This window comes from Protopterus annectens, chromosome 7.part0 (assembly GCF_019279795.1).
Source record: "Protopterus annectens isolate FY-2018-M chromosome 7.part0, PAN1.0, whole genome shotgun sequence".
Taxonomy (NCBI): Eukaryota; Metazoa; Chordata; order Ceratodontiformes; family Protopteridae; genus Protopterus; species Protopterus annectens.
The window spans coordinates 1,793,998,515-1,794,016,019 of record NC_056739.1 but is presented as its reverse complement, the minus strand read 5'-3'; the positions used below and the strand labels follow the sequence as shown (position 1 = coordinate 1,794,016,019).

Here is a 17,505-nt window from a genome sequence, read left to right as displayed (position 1 = left end):
CTCTCAGCTAAGTATCAATCCATATGTTATCAGATGGGTAGCAAACTGGCTCAATGATAGAACCCGCCTAATCAAACTTTTGACTTTTTGGTGCCCAGATCTCTTATGGCTGATTGCATGCTTAGGACATTGTTATCAATTTGATAATATGTGGGGACATCACTCTCCCCAAAGGGGATGATGATGCATTTTTTGGCATTCAGCTTGAGGCCATGTATCTGGCACCAGTCATTTGTTTGGGTTAGACCCTCTTGGAGGATGTCCACATCACTAGGGGAATTGATGACAGTGCCCAGCTTCCAGTCATCTGCAAACTTGGTCAACCATAGCCCACTGGTTTTGGCCTGCACCTCAAAAAAGTATATCCCAAATAACAGAGGCCGCAAGACTGAACCCTGGTGTATGCTGCTCATTATGGGTCTACTGCTTGAGGTGTCTTCCCCTATTTTGACTAGGTGGGTTCTATCAGTGGGCCAGTTAGTTATCCATCTGGTAACATATGGATTGATGCCTAGTTGAGAGAGTTTATCTATTATACCAGAGCGGGGAATAGTTTCGAAGGCTTTGGCCAAGTCAAGGTAGGTGGTGTGCACCATCTTCCCTTCATCCATGTCTTTGGTGACTGTCTCAAAGAAGTCAACCAAATTTAACAGACATGACCTTCCCTTGATGAAGCCAAACTGTGTGGGATCAAGTGTTTGGAGGTTGCCAATGTCCTTGTTAATGAGGTCCATGATAATCCATTCTATGGCCTTACAGATCAGGCTAGTTAGGCTGATGGGTCTATAATTCCTGGTTTGGTGGACACTATACCTTTGTTCAAAGGGATGACAGTGGCTGTCCTCCACTCAACTGGGACAAAGCCAGTACTCAGGCTTTGGTTGAATAGGGTGCCTAATTGTGCTGCAAGTTCCTGCCTGAGTTCATGTAGCATGCAGCCTGGGATGTTATCGGGTCTCATAGAGGCTGTATTTTTTGCCTTTGAGAGAGCAGTGATGACCTGTTCCCTAGATATAAGGGTAAGGGGGCAGGAATTGGGAATGTCCTGATTTACTGATGGGGACAGAGGGGTGAAATTTTCACTGAATCTATCAGCCAGCAGGTTTGCTATATCTATGGCATTTGTATATATGGTGTCCTTGACCACCAGTTCTGAACAGATCTGGGTGCTTCCTCTGAGACTGTCGACATATGTGCAGAAGGACTTATGACTCTCTCTACTAGATGTGGCCAATTTGGACTCGAAGTTTGCTTTGGAGGATTTCACTAGTGCTCTTATTTGCTTCTTCAGGTTAAGCAGAAATTGCTTCCAATTGGGCACCTGCTCCTTCTTGGTCCTGGACAGCAATTTTTTCCTTTTGTTATAGAGTTTATTTATTCCAGATATCCAGCAGATAGGTTTACTCTTCCTTGTGGAGGATAATTTAGTCCTGTCAGGTATTCCTGATTCCATGCATCTTTATAAGTGTTCATATAGTGCTTTGGTATTATTTTGGATACTGGTGCCAGTTCCTAGAGAGGGAGAGGGGGCTGTGAAGCTGTTTATACCATCCCTCAGGAAACTATAATCAGCTTTTGAGAAGTTTTTTTTGTTTCACCCTAGCTAGAGGGAGTTCAGGGGAGATAGTGACTTCAAAAGTGACCGCTTTATAGTCAGATATTACCAGGGAGGAAGATACTGCAGGGATGCTGCTGTGGTTACTCATGTTGGTTACTACCAAGTGCAAGATATTACTACCTCTTGTGGGGGTATCAACTAGCTGTTTCAAAGCATTTGCATTGACAAAATTGAGGAATCTCTGGGCATTTGTGTTCTGGCATGAGTATTTCTTCCAGTCTATGTTTGGGTAGTTAAAGTCATCCAGGATCTGGGTAAAGGGTTGAATCTTGATAGATTCAAAGAGGTCCAGATAGGCGGATTGGATATCTTGAGTCAGATTTGGGGGCCTGTAGCTAGCTATGATTTGACTAGGGGTCTTGTCAATAGTTAACTGCACCTAGAGCGTCTCCTGTGTGTCATATTGTTTGACCAGCCTGGAGGTGTGTATGTCTTTAATATATATTGATACTCCTCCGCCTTTGGCTTTACTACCTACAGTTTGGAGTCTGAAAGTATGATAGGATGAGTAAGCAGGTAAGGCTGGGGTGCTCTCTGCAGCTTTGAACCAGGTTTCTGTGACTGCGCAGATGTCAGCATTTCTCAGGGTTAAGAATGCTTGCAATGAGTGCAGTTTCATGTTTAGACTCCTAGGGTTTAGCAGCATGACTTTTAATTTGCGTTTTGTTGAAATTTTTATATTGGTAGTTTTAATCTCACCACTTTTCTTAATAAAGGCACTATGGGGGAGGCAAGAGCCTTTGCTAGAAGCCTGAAGCTCAAGTGATGCAGGCCATCATATCTTCTCACTCTGAGGTCTCCTTTGTTTGGGTATGTTTCTGTTGAGGACCTCCGCATATGTAGGTGTGTTCTGTGTAGGTGTGCGTGGTGTTTAAACAAAAACTGAGGCTTAGAATAACACTTACAATTTAAACAGGCTATAAACAAGCAGTAATAAATGCAACAGAAAAAAATGCAATTGAACACTTTAGAGAACAAGCCACAGCAAGTAGCAGAAAAAGCAAGATGAAGTAATAGAATAAGAGGAGGAAACACAAATACAGTAAAAGCAGCTGAATAAAGTGTTTTTTTTTTGTTATGGAAAGGGAGATAGGAGGAAAAGAAGACAATTCAAGGTTGAGGAACTAAGGGGTATGGCCTTGCCAAATGATCTCTGTATTAGGTAGAATGAGCTAATGCGATGGGACTGGGAGGAGTGTCACAGATCAAATTTACAGTAGGGACGGGCAACAGCAAAAGCCACCAACTTTAAGAACACAACAACAGTTAGGTGGCAGGGTGGGAGAAAAACAAAAATTCAACCAGAGGTCAGCAAATATATAAATGCAGACACAGAAGAGTCAATAATTCAGTCAAGCAAATAAATAAAACCAGTGCAGTACTGTTAATCAAATAAATAAAAAACAGTACAGTACTGATAAGCAAATAAATAAAACTAGTGCAGTAATGATAAGCAAATAAATAAAACCAGTGCAATACTGTTAAGCAAATAAGTAAAAACAGTGCAGTACTGTTACGCACATAAGTAAAAACAGTGCAGTACTGTTAAGCAAATAAATAAAACCACTGCAGTACTGTTAAGCAAATAAATAAAAAAACAGTACAGTACTGATAGACAAATAAATAAAACCAGTGCAGTACAGATACGAAACTCTGAACAGTTAAAGTGCAAAAAATATACTTATGTCAGCACTATAATCCAGATTGTTTAAGAAACACTGTCAAGCACACTGGAGCTCTAGCAAGATAAAGGAAATTCACACAAAGGTAATATTTTATACCAGCAAGATGAAAGACCCTTCCAAAGTCACACCTTGAGGCAATCAGATAACACAGGAGCTGTTTGACCAGTGTTTCCACTCTGGAATGAGTTCACCACAAACTCACAGTAGGGCCAGGCAACAGCTAAAGCCACCAACATTAAGGTGAGGAAGTTATACTGATTTATCTCACGGATTTCATCCTGGAATCCTCTGTTTGATTCCTTTAGACTGCATTTGTCCACAATAGGCTTTTAAGCCTATATGTGTGTGTGTATGTCTCTCTCTCTCTCTCTATATATATATATATATATATATATATATACACATATATGTATGTGTGTGTGTGTGTGTGTGTGTGTGTATATATATATATATATATATATATATATAATCTGTATACATATGTGTTTGTGTTTGTATATCTATCTATATATATGTGTGTGTGTGTGTGTGTGTGTGTGTATACCTATGTATCTGTCTATAGATAAATAGATACATCTATTAACCAGGTAAATCTGTTAAGCACAACCCTGCCTGTTTCCAGGGCACAACCTGGGAAACAGTGGTTGAATGATTGCTTGGAGCTACTGTAGACAAATGCAGTCTGGGAGAGCCAAACAGATGACTGAAGGATAAACCTCGTATGTTTAAATTTCGGTGATTACAAGTATCATAGAGTGATTGGGTTGAGAATTTTCATAATGTTCAGTAAAATTTGGAATCTAAATGGAAAAGCACATAAGAAAAACACAGAACATGGGCATGACATGGATTTCGGATTAGTTATTGTTTTTGAAAATAAAATAATTAGAAAGTTATTGATTAGTTTAACTTTATGTTTTTGGTATCTCACTAAAGAATGACATGACAGTTTTATGACTGACGATGAACTCATTTCATGATGTGTGGTTCCTTTGAACTTTTTTTGATCACTGACTGAATAATGCTGGAAGTACAAAGATAATAATGTCTGTAAGTATTTCATGATATGTTTTTATTATAGCTGAGTGTCTTGTCCTCTTTCATAACTAGTTAATGAAACTTCCTGTCCACAAAACAACTTTTTATATGTAATTAAATGACACTCATCGCAGTGGGGTAATATTCTCATGTATGTTGCACACAGAAAGCTACATATATAAAACTGGCTAATACTGCATTCATCTACCTGTAATCCAAGGTAGGTCCATCAAATCAAAGCCTTGTGCTTACATCTTATGTTAAACCTCATTTTTTTGTTTTCGTTTTTATTTTAGAAGCACGATAATGAGCGGGACAATGCAGTGCTGTACATGGAACCTGAAGAAGAAAGACGTAGGAAAACTAATTCTGCTCCCGCGAAAGGCCAAAAACCCGAGACAATTCGTATCATCATGAAGGACCTAATACGGAATCTCATGTCAGTAATAAAGCAGACAATGTTTTAACACAGTGGGTGAAAAGCAGTTTGCTTCTGTAATATGCATGTAAGATGTAAATAGCTGTCTTTCTATAGTTCATATTTTATATTCTGTTTTCTGTATTTTATAGCTGTCCTAGTCAAAGCTAGCTCATATTCTGTAAGGTCCATACATTCCTGCCACAGTTTCCCCTTACAAATGTTAAATTAACTAACATGAATATGGGGCAATTTCAATGGGGCAGTTTTTATTACCTTGTATGATCTATATGATTTTGTTCAGCTGTTAGAGTGTCTGTGAAAATGAATGCACCATGATCTGAATGAGTTTGTAATACAATGGGTTTGTAGTTACCTTAATCACCAAGCTTTTAAAGTTAGAGAAAATCAAACACTCACACTGTTTTTGTCTCTTTGGATACTCCACAGGGTTCTTTTCTTGTTCCTCTATTAGTTACCATCTTCATTATCTATTTTGATGTTTTTAATTCATGCTTGATCACATGCTCTTGATTCAGTTATGAGTCTCTAAACAATCTCTTCATATTATTAGTGTTCCAATTTCCACTATCCTTGTCCACGTTGCTCTATGCAAGATTTTAACACTATTTGTAAGAAAATTATAACTATTATTCTGGATCCAGAAAAAGGCTTTATTACAGTAACCAGTGGTTTATTAATCACCTCTAGGTGTCAACCTCAAACAGTTGTACAGTTTAAATGTCATAGTTTTGGACTTGAGCTCTGCTTATTGTGCTCAGTACAGACTTACAGAATTCATGCTTCTTTAAGCAGGCTGCTTGCTACAAGCTATTGTGTGTGCTTGCATGAGACATGTTGTAGTTAGGAAAGTTGGTGTTCTCACTATACTTGAGTATGGACTCCCTTTAGTGACTGATGCTTCTTTACAATACAGCATGCTTAGTTTGTGTAAAATGAGCTAAGTTAAGTATATGGTTAATAGTCAGGCCTGAACATCTTTGAACACACTGTATCATCCTTGGATGGCAGGGAGGTACTACAGTTAACATGTTATTTTACTGCGTGTATTCACTTCAGTTCTTGGCCTGAGTACCTGCATGCCCTCCCTGGGTCTATGAATTTTTTTTCTATTGGCTTACTGTCTGCTTCCCTCCATATCTCAAAGATGCTGTAGGAGAAGTGATGTTTTTCTGAACTGCCCATAGGAGTAAGTACGAATGAGCATATATGCATCCTGCAGTAGGCATCCAGCCCAGGAATGGTTTCTCTGTGTTATGGTCATTAATTGCCAGCACAGGCTGTGACTCCCCATACAATGCTGAAGTAGATAAAGGAGATAATTAAAAAATGAATGTACCACCCTCCTAAAATCTGTAATCTTTATCACACAAAACTGCCTTATGTTGTTTAATTTACAAATGACCTCATGTCAATGCCTGTCCCTCTTTGATTCTCCTAATCAAAGAAAAATGTGTTACATGCAAATTGAAAAATGTGCGTCAAACTGAACACTGCTGCAAAAGCCTTAGCTATATGGGTTATATCCTGCCAAGAATGTAACAGCTGGCCCACTTCCAAAGCATCAGGACACCTTTCACACATCCAAAGTGTCAGGCAGCTCAAACTGAGCTGAATTAAAGACAAGTTTGAGTGCCAAACCCTTCATAATTTTCTGCTGCCTAAGAGTACTTTGAAGGCTTTTAAGGCTCATTGGTCGACTTTCTGCTGTTCTTTTGCTGGACAGATAAGTTACCCTTGAGGAAAATACTTCCATTTTCTAAACATTTTTTTGTGTTTTATCACTTTCCTATTCAGGAATGTTTTTTAAGGCTAGAAATGTTGTGTTTTAACAATTGGCATAAGACATGATTGTACTTTTAAATAGGAGTGCCCTTTTTCCTGTCAGATTAAAAGTTCTGTAAAGTAACTAAATTGTGTTTATTATACTTTTTGGTGCTGGCAAAGTGTTTTAAAGCATCTTTTACTGTGTTTTTTTCCATGAAAAAGTGACTTTTACAGACTTATTGTTTTTACTGGCATTTGCTGCTTGTCTCTCCCTGAAAAGAGGCACCATTTTCTGCTTGACCATGGAGCAAACTACTGTTCCTACAGTTGGTCCTTCATCCAGCCACAAAAAGAATAACCTTTGCCACCACAGCAGGCTAGCAATTGACCTCAGCTGCAGGTGAGTGACTCTGCTGTGGCCATTTGTTGTACCTCAGAGCACTTATCTTTTACCACAGATCCCTCTGGTGGAGCAGCTATAGCCACCAAGGACTGGGAGTTAGCCGCATGTTGTGTTGATGTTGGGGCCCCTTGTTTTCTTCCAGAAAGTCTGACTCTTCATTTTTCTCTTTGGCAACAGATAGTTGCAGACAAATGTGTTCTGAAGATCATTCAACTGGGTTACAGATGGCAGTGGCAGCAAATTCCTCCTTTCCAGGGGGTCATTCCTCAACATCCAGATCAGACTCCTTTGTTTCCACCAGTTCTTCATCACATGAGTGATGGAACCAGTTCCTCCTTCCCAGGTTGAGAAAGGTTTTTATTCAAGGATGTTCCTAGTGGCAAAGAAAGGAAATTCTTGCAGACCATTTCTAATCTTTCTTTCTTAAACCTGTTTGTGATAGTGCCTAATTTCAAAATGATGTCACTTCCAACTTTTTACCTCTTCTCCCCTTCTCCTTCCCTACTCCCAAGCAGTCAGTCACCACAAATACCTCAGTCTTTGCTTGGAGAGTAGTTTCAGGAGGGATAAAAGTGCAGCTGTGTGAGGCACCAAGGACAAATGCAAGCATATAAATGTAAAAGAAATGCTTGCCTTGATCAAGGCACTCAACTCTCTTAATCATTTTTGGTCCCTGGAACCTATTAAAGTTGTTGTAGACAATACCACAGTTGTGTGGTCATCAACAAGCAGATGGGAACCAGGTCATAACCCCTTTGCAGACTAGCCATGTTAGTTTGGGATACAACTTTACAGCACAATCTCACTCTACAGGCATCCTACATTATGTCAGAGCAAAGCTGTGTGGCATACATGCTGAGCAGAACCAGGGCAGACCCTCACAAATGGAAACTAGATTGGTGGGGGGGGGGGTCCTCCAAGATTTGATCCACTGTGAGTAGTGCCTCAAGTAGACCTCTTTGGCTTCTTTCTGAACAATCACCTGGCAAGATTCTGTTCCAGGACTCCATGCAAGAAGGCCTGGAATACAAATGCCTTTTCTTTTCCTTGGATAGGATTGTTCCTGTATACCTTTCCACCCTTTTCACTAATATCAAGCTATGTCTGAACATTCAGGACAAATCACCCAAGATCATTGTGGTGACTCCCTTCTACTACACCAAACACCAGGAGTGGTGACTCCCTTCTACTATACTAAACACCAGGAGTGGTGACTCCCTTTTACTATACCAAACACCAAGAGTGGTGACTCCCTTCTACTATACCAAACACCAGGAGTGGTGACTCCCTTCTACTATACCAAATACCAGGAGTGGTGACTCCCTTCTACTATACCAAACACCAGGAGTGGTGACTCCCTTCTACTATACCAAACACCAGGAGTGGTGACTCCCTTCTACTATACCAAACACCAGGAGTGGTGACTCCCTTCTACTATACCAAACACCAGGAGTGGTGACTCCCTTCTACTATACCAAACACCAGGAGTGGTGACTCCCTTCTACTATACCAAACACCAGGAGTGGTGACCCCCTTCTACTATACCAAACACCAGGAGTGGTGACTCCCTCCCACTATACCAAACACCAGGAGTTGTGACTCCCTTCTACTATACCAAACACCAAGCAACCGTGGTTCTCCCTTCCTTTGGAAATGGCCAGGGGCAATTACCACAAGCTTCCTTACAGATTGGATCTACTCACACAAGAACAGGAATGTTTGATACACCCCAGCATCATTTAACACCCCATAATTTAACTTAATATGACTGCCTGGATGATATGGTCTTAATTATTAATTAATTAATTAATTAATTAATTAATTAATTAATTAATTAATTCCACTTTGATTACCGGGGAAGTCCACTGGGCCCAGAGAGCCCATTTTCAGTGGAGGCCCGGGGAGAAAAGCTCTGTGAAACAGATTACAGTAAAGATAGCAGTCCAATAAAAGTACAAGTACAAATACATATCAAATAATACAAAATGTGAGCAATATTACCCATAGTGGAAAAATATTGTGCAGATACATTTTAACAAATTCACACAAAGTTAAAAGTCAAAAGCTATTTACAATATTTGCAGAGTGTGAGAAATTGTATGGGAATTAGCTATAGAAAGTTATAGCCAGCTATAAGGTGCTTAGGAACTCAGGAGGATACCCTCCCAGGGGCTTTTGTTAAAGAGTTCTAGGTAGGGAGAATGCAGTTACATTTCCATTTGGAGGAGAGGTAGGTGTAAAGCTGAGTTTTGAAGTTGTTTGTGTTTGACCTTGTCCTTAGTGTGGAAGGGAGAGAGTTTCATTTCTTACCTAAGGAGAAGGAGAGGAGAAGTTGTCCAGCAGGACGTTTAGGTTTGTGGACAGTAATTAAGTTTTGGTGTTCAGATCTCAGAGTTCTATTTGGGGTGTATGGGGGAAGGATGTTAGTTAGAGTGGGGCATTTGGCTGGATTAAATATTAGTCTATGTGCTGTAGTGAGCTGGAGGAAGTCCAGCTAATTTGTGAATTCTAACCATTTGATGGATTGGATGGTAACACAGTGATGAGTGGAATGTTTGGCTTTGGTGGCAAATTTAGAAATGTTGTTATAACAGCTTTCAAGTTTGGAAGTGATGGAAGAGGATAGGTTAGTTAGTAGTGGGGCACCGTACAGAAGGGAGGGAAGGAGGTAAGAGGAGGCCAGAGTATGCCTGGTAGAAGTAGACAGGAAGTGGTTGTTCCTGTATAGCATACCTAGTTTTGGTGGGTTTTCTTTATATTTTGCTGAATATGGATATCGAACTTAAGGTGTTTGTCTATAGTTACACTGAGTAGTTTGGCAAAGGGAACAACTTCGATCAGAGAGTTGCTTTGGCTAAGGACTTCGAAGGAATTTTTATCAAAAGAGAAATATTTTGAGGGTGTGAATAGTAGTATTTTAGATTTGTTAGCATTGAGAGAAAGGGTGATTTTGGCACATCCAGATCTCAGTAGTTGAGAAGGCAGTCTGAGTTTTAGATAGGAGTTCAGAGAGGTTAGAGGCAGAGCAGACAAGTGTAAAGTCATCTGCATATTGGATGACTTTGGCATTAGGAATAGCAGAGTGAAAGTTATTGATAAAGATATTAAACAGCATTGGTCCAAGGATGGACCCCTGTGGTACTCCGGTAGGTGTGGGTAAGAAAGGTGAGGTGCCTTTTTTCTATTTCACAGCCTGAGATTTAAGTGACAGCTTGAGAACCAGGAAAGAGTGTTTTGGGAGAGATTTAGGTTTGATAGATGACTTAGAAGGTGCTTATGGGAAACAGTATCAAATGCTTTAGAGAGATCTAGGAGCACTGTGGATACCAAGTTCCCAGAATCTCAGGCTTGATTGACAGTTTCTAAGAATGAGAGGAGAGCTGTTATGGTGCTATGTTCTGGTCAGAAGCCATGTTGGGTAGGGGAAATAAGTTGTTTTTTAGTCAGAAAAGGCATAAGTTGGAGGTGGATGCATTTTTCTAGGATTTTGGAGATTGGAAAGAGAAGAGCTATAGGGTGGAAGTTTGAAATGTTAGTGTTTTTGCCTCCCTTGTGTAGAGGAAGAATAAAGGTGGAACACCAGAGTTCAGGGGCATAGGATTCCCTTATGGATCTATTAATTAGGATACTAATTGGGAGAGCTATACCATCAGCAGCAGACTTTAGAAAGAAAGAGGGGATGTTGTCAGGTGCATTAGAGCAGGGTTTAAGTTTGGATAGAGGTCTTTTTATGTAGTTAGTGGAGACAGGTTTAAGCTCTAACATAGGGGGGAAATTATTTGGGGACTTAGATGAGGTGGAATGTAGGAGAGATGGGTCGTTGTTGGGAAAAGTTTTTGTTAGGTTGGATATTGACTCTATAAAGAAAGAGTTGAATAGTGAGGCTAATTTGAGGTCAGATTTACTTGGGTCCAGACAGGGGTTATTTTTGGAGCCTGGGTTGAGGAGTGAGATTATGGAGTTCCAAAAAGCTTAGGGTTTTGGGGATGTTTGGACTGGAGTTTAGTGTAGTAGGATTTTTTTGTCTTTGAAGATTTGTTTTTTTGCAAAGTTACGGAGCTTTGTATATTGGAGAAGGGTTGTGGGAAGTTTATTCTTCTGGTAAAGCTTCCAGGATTTGTCTCTTTGATGCATAATTTGCTTTGTTTTTTGGTTAGCCAAGGGGCAGTTATAGTTTTTATTCTTTATTTCCTTGGTTGAGCTAGGAAATTTAGTGCATCTAGGAAAGTAGAATTAAAGTGGTCTATGGCTTTATCGAATGGAATGGTTTTAAGAATGTTCCAATTTATTTGTTTGAGATAGATAGAGAAGGTTTTGGAGTCAAATTTACTAAGGTTGCAGGTTTGGATATATTGATGTTGGTGTGGATGGGAGGTGGTTGCACGGTAAATGAAAGCTGGGAGGTGGTCACTAATAGAGTCAGAGATGGTGCCAAAGTTGTTAATTGTATTTGGATGGGTGACTAAGATCCAGTCAAGAGTGGATCCTGGGGGATTTGTTTTATTGGGTCTGGTGATGGAGTGGCTTACTTGATTAAAGTTAAAGAGGTTAATGGACAGGGAGGGTATGGGACTGTTGATTTTATTCCAGTCGATGTTTACATCACCTAGTTTGTAATTTCAAGGTTAATTTCAGCTGAGGCCCATTGGAGTACGCCTTCAAGGGTTGAGATGTTATTTCCGGGTGGGATATAAAGGGCGATGATACAGAGGCTTTTGTGATTATTCATTTTTAATAGACCGACTGTTAGTTCTGCATTGGCGAATTTCGGAATGGGGTTTGGTAGGGGAATTAAGGTAAGTAGATTAGAATAGATTAATGCAATACCTCTGCCTTTTTTTCTTTGGATGGTCACATCTAAGAGTATGAAATCCAAAGGGTAGGATTTCAGAGTCAGAGATGTGGAGCTTGAGCCAAGTTTCAGAGATGGCTACATTATCAGGTTGGTTATGACTTAGCTATGCTTGGAACTGATGTGCTTTGTTGTTGAGACTTGCGGCAGTGAGTGTGAAAAATGTAAGAGTATTGTAGGGGATGAAAGGTTAGAGGAAGGGGAGGGTAATTGTTATTTGTGGGTGGGTTAGGTCTGGGGTTGGGGTGAATGCCTCCAGCTAAGATGAGGTTATTGAAGGACGTTATTTTAGTTTGGATTTAGGGTATTCTGGATGGTCTAGTATTTGTTTAAGAGTAAGTGTCTTAGCAGTAGTGGAAATAATTTTAGGAGTAAAAAGGTGCAGAGGGTCGAGCTGAAACAGAGAGGAGGAGATAGAAAAGAAATGATCATCTGTGTGAGGGAGGCGATGGTTTTATGTACGAGTATGGTAAGGAGTAGAGAGTGGAAGCTGATTGGAGGTATAGGAGCTGGCATGGTATAAAGTTATTAGGAGTAGTAGGAGGGAGATGGGGGTTCAGAGTGTTAGGAACAGTAAGAAAAGCATGGTTAGAAAAAGATAGTTTAATATGGGAGGATTTGTAGTTGATGCCTTTTAAGCACCTGTTTACTGAGGTTTATTGAGGACGTACAGCAGGCACTAATGAAGGCAATAAAGCCTGGTACTAGAAAACCATACATTAGCAAATGCAGTTCAGGGCTAGTTGGTCTCTTGTAAAACCAGAGTTACTATCCTATGGCCTTTCTTATTCCTCTATCAAGGTTAATTTATCAGCTATTCCAGCATGTCTGCCCAGGATCCTCTTCTTTCAATGCACTCTCATATCAAAATATTTTTGAAAAGAGTTTTGCACAAAAGGCCTCCAAATATACTGGTGGCCCCTCCTTGGGATCTTAATTTTATTTTAGAGATGCTACTTGGTCCATTTGAACCAGTGTTTTTGCCTGACACGAGGTTCCTAACATGGAAAACAGTTTTACTGATTGCTCTGACCTCTGCAAGAAGGTTATCTGAGTTCTAAATTCTGGTGACTCTGCCCTGTTTCATTTTCTATAGGGGCAGGTTTTCTTTAAGAACTAACCCTTCTTTTATGCCTAAAGTGGTATCCAAGTTTACTTTAAGCCAAACTATCCATCTCCCTGTTTTCTTTCTTGTAATCTATACCCTGGAATTCATTTCTTGTGAAGGTAAGACGGGACAAACCTGTGTCAAAACAGACTATTTCCAAGTGGCTGTTTAAGGTTATTACCTTTGGTTATACTCACTATAACAAAACTATTCCAGACAGGGTTACGACCCACACTACCAGAGCCTTGACTTCATCTATGACATTTTGGATAGTTTGGAATCTGGAATTATTTTAGACGCTACTACTTGGTCCTGTGTATATACTGTTACAAAGCACTGCATGCTTGATTCCTTCTGTAGGTCCACATCAAGCTTTACTAGGATCATTCTCCAGACTGTTCTCCTTCCACTTCTCAGATGTAGTTAGCTAAGGTAATCTACCCATATAGCTAAGACTAATGAAGCAGTGATCAATATGATGAACATTGTACAGTTGTGCAAGTAAAACTTACCATAACAGCTGATGTTTGAATGGTCACTGCTGCAGTGGCCACTACTCTATTTCCCTTGTTTTTTGGTGTGTTTTTATATCAGGCTGTGGATGTTTATTTTTGTTGTTCCTAGCATTGTTCTTTCATGGCTTAGCCTCCCTGTCTCTGCTGACAGGAAAGCTTTGAAGGACTTTGCAGCCAAACGTGTCTTTTAGTCAGCTCAGCTGAAGCTACCTGATAGTTTGGGCACGTGGAAGGTGCCCTGAAGCTTTGGAAGCAGTCCATGTGTGATATTGTTGGCAGGATATAACCCATGTAGCTAAGGCATCTGCTTTTATGGTAAGTTTAACTTACGTGACTGTACTGTATCCTACATGACAAAAAGTAAATCACATAACCATATGGGCTGCTATGAGTGAATAGCCACTATAAAGTTGCTGCGGATAGGAAGACTGGTAGAATTTATACCTTAAACAATGAGGTATATTAGTGGAGTTTATCATACAGAATGAGGTAAAGAGTGGAACGATTACTAATAAATTGCCTAGAATGTTCTGTGAAGTTGTTCTCAGGTGTCAGATTACTGTTAACAGATATATTTGTAAAGATAATTTAATTAGGCATCCCAATATTGATCATTACATTTGGAAAGCTGTGTTACATAGGTCACTAAGCTAAATACTTGGGAACAAGAGAATTACTAAGGACAAAATAAGGAAGAGAAATATTTATAGAATGGAGCAGACTATGATGAAAGAGGATGATAAATCAGACAGCTGCTTTTCATAGATCTCATATATATTGCAGAGCTATTTAATCTTATGACCACTTATGCCTTTCCAATACCCTCTATGAAGCCATGCCTCCTATCTCCCAGAAGACCATACCAGTCAATCCCAGACTAAATTTGTGGGTGCTCATCCTGCCATCCAGGTTATTTTTAAAAGAAGGAAGATCGGGATTTGTATTGCTTAGCATGCAAGGAGAGTTTATTCTAGAGGTTTGGAATGATGTGAGTTATAAGCATTTCCCTTCACAGTTTATTATTTATCTGTTGGTAAAAGTTCAGATCCTTGGTCCTATACAGAGAATAAAGGGATAGAGCTTCTAGCTTGGAACAAATAGCTAAAGTATTACACCAGAAAGTTGATGACCTGAATAAATGGATGCAAAGGTTAATGAAAGCAGGTTGCATTAAAAGATTTAATTTGAGAATCTCTGAGTAAATAGAAACTGTAATAAATGTATCTCTGGCTCCGCGGGGTAGAGGAATGTAGCCATAACTATGACCCAGATGACTCAAGATTGATTAGAGATGCTGGTACTGGAGAAGCCAAGCAGGGGAGGCTGGAGGTGAGTGGCCACTATCAACCTGCCCATGCTGGTGGTTGGGCGAGGTGGTCGAGCATGCGGGAGTACTACCAATTACATACAAAGGAGCATGATACGCAGTATTATGGGTTAGAACATGCCAAGCCATATTCATGCAGTAGCTTTCATGGGGCATACATATGCAGACATCCACAGGAGAACTCACTGAAGGGTCCCAAATCTGCAAGAGTGCACATCAGCCACAAGGGAAGGGAACTGGAGTGCTTAGCATTAAAATTACATCCAATGGTAAAATTTCATCTTACATTATATCACATAACATTACATTGACTTGATGGAGGAAGGAGACGATAAATCTGTCTTCTGTTTTAAGTGTACTGAAAATCTACCCCCACAAGGGGGTGACTGGGCCAGCTGACTGCAGGAGGGCTGACAGTTGGCAGGTAGTGTAGAGAATAAATAAAGAGAACATGATTTAACAGCTAGTGACAGATCAGACAAATGAAACAGTGAAAGAACTTATTTATCTTCAAGGGCAAATTTCGAAAATTGGTGTGATTCTTTAGCGATGAATATAATAAAGAACAATAACAAAACTTCATTTTAATAATTCAGTAATGCTGGAATGAGAGCTGAATGTGAAGTTATAGACTGTGCTGACTTCAAGAAGGAGGAAGACATGAACTGGATTTAAGAGTTTACTTTAAGATATAAAAAGCTGCTTGAGTCTGCGTGCAGTGTCGGTCAGAAGAAAATGAACAGTAAGGTCTCTGACATGAAAGACTTTTTTATACAAGAGAACCAGCAGATAAATTAAATATTTCTGACAGCCAATGCCAAGATGTACTCCACGGCCTAGCAAGTGAGCTTTGTCCTGTTGTTGGTAACCTGTATAATAGGAACCTATAGGAAGGAATTGTGCCCAGTGACTGGGAAGAGCAGCTCTTATTGTAATTTACAAACAAAGAGATAATTAAAAGCAAATTAGTCTGTTAATTAATTGAAGTAGATAATGTGTAGGAAAAATGAACTAGCAGATTGTAGGATAACCCTCATAAGAAAGGCAGCCTTGACTGGTGATAAGGTGTACAGGCAAGGAGTCTCAGCTGTTCCTTAGCCTTTTGGAAAATGGCATCAGATGCCTTGAATATGGGTATACATGTGAATCTAGTTATTTTGTAGTTCATCTGGACCTTTGACACTCTTAATCTCAGAATGTTCTTAGGGATATTGGTTTGGTTGTGTGACCTTTTTACTCTTTGCTTGGATGTTAGTTGTGATATTTTGCAGACACCTTAATGGTTATGGACATCAACTGGGTTATAGACCCTGTGTTTCTAAAGTATAGCCAAACATTCCACTTATGCTCTGCTGATGAGGTCATAAGAAGGCTGAAACATGCATCTTCAGAGCTAGTGGGATTTGGCTTTATTGGCCTGAATGCATCCATAAAGACTTAAAATGAAAAAGTTAAAAGTTATGGACATTCATAAGCCATATTACTGAAACACCTGATATCCTTAAGGGATCATTTGCATATATCCCATGTGCCTCTATTACAGGAGGTTTAAGGTATCACACAGTGAAATCTCTAGCTTGGCTAGGTTTTTCTTGTAGTTTCTTACTAAATGGTTTGTCTGTGTGACTTTTTTACTCTTTGCTAATTAAGGAATTCTGTAAATGATATCAGTCTGTGAACTGCAAATCTAAAATTTAACTATACAGCATACCTTTAGATTTATTCTTCTCATGTTTCAAAACTTTCACTACATTTGGGTTTTGTGAGGTCAGCAGATATGTGTGCAGTCCCATGATTGCAGATCTGTATATATAATCAGTTTCAAGGAATCCCATCCCTCCTTCAGAATGGGGAATATATAATCTTGGTATGCACTGAGTTTTGTAAATCATTTAGTGAGCATGAAGCATCCTTCTTGTTTTCCTGTCTAATCTATCCAACATGTGTTGGGGCCAGTCAATCACTCCAAAACTGTAAGTCAGGACAGGAAGAGCAAATCGGTTGAATTTTGTTCCTACATGTCAATGCTGTTTTCAGAATTAATTTAAGTCTTCTAAAATATTCCTTACTATGTTTTATTCACATTTGTTCATTTTTATTGGTGATCCTTCATAAAATCCCAAATATTTATAAACTCCCTCTTGCTCTGGTTCTTTTATATCACATTCTTGTTCCAAACTGATGTTTTCTTGGTGCTGCAGCTTTCCTGCTTTAAAGGTTGAGTTTGCACATTTATCAAGACCAAATGACACTTTTATACCATCTGAGAAGGTTTTGACTACTTGCAGTTGTGCTTTCATTTCCTCATCTGATGAGCTGTACAGTTTTAAATCATCGAAAAAGAAAAGATGAAAAGTCTTTACATTTTGTTGTTTTCTAAGAGCCAAATTATAGCCATGGCCTAATCTGTTAAATAGACAGCTTATTATATAGATGCATGGAATCAGGAATACTGGACAGGAATAAATCATCCTCCGCAAGGAAAAATAAATCCGTCTGGTGGACGTCTGCAATAAAACAACTCTATAGCAAAAGGAAAAAAATGCTTCCAAGACCAAGAAGCAGCAGGTGCCCAATTGGAAGCGATGTCTCCTTAGCCTGAACAAGCGAATAAGGTCACCGGTGAAATCCTCCAAAGCAAACTTCGAGTCCAAATTGGACACATCTACTAGAGACAATCATAAGGCCTTCTTTACATATGTCTGCAGTCTCAAAGGAAACACCCATATCTGTTCAGAACTGGTGGTCGACGA

The 17,505-nt window shown here is 39.6% G+C and overlaps 1 protein-coding gene across 2 annotated transcripts in view; it reads left to right on the top strand.

Moving 5' to 3' along the window:
• Positions 1-17,505, top strand: part of CFAP45 (cilia and flagella associated protein 45) — a 613,456-nt gene that overhangs the window by 161,071 nt on the left and 434,880 nt on the right. For both annotated transcript variants that reach the window (XM_044078323.1, XM_044078324.1), the window contains exon 3: positions 4,638-4,780. In XM_044078323.1, coding sequence (XP_043934258.1) covers positions 4,638-4,780 — 143 coding nt within the window. The remainder of the gene's footprint in view (positions 1-4,637; positions 4,781-17,505) is intronic.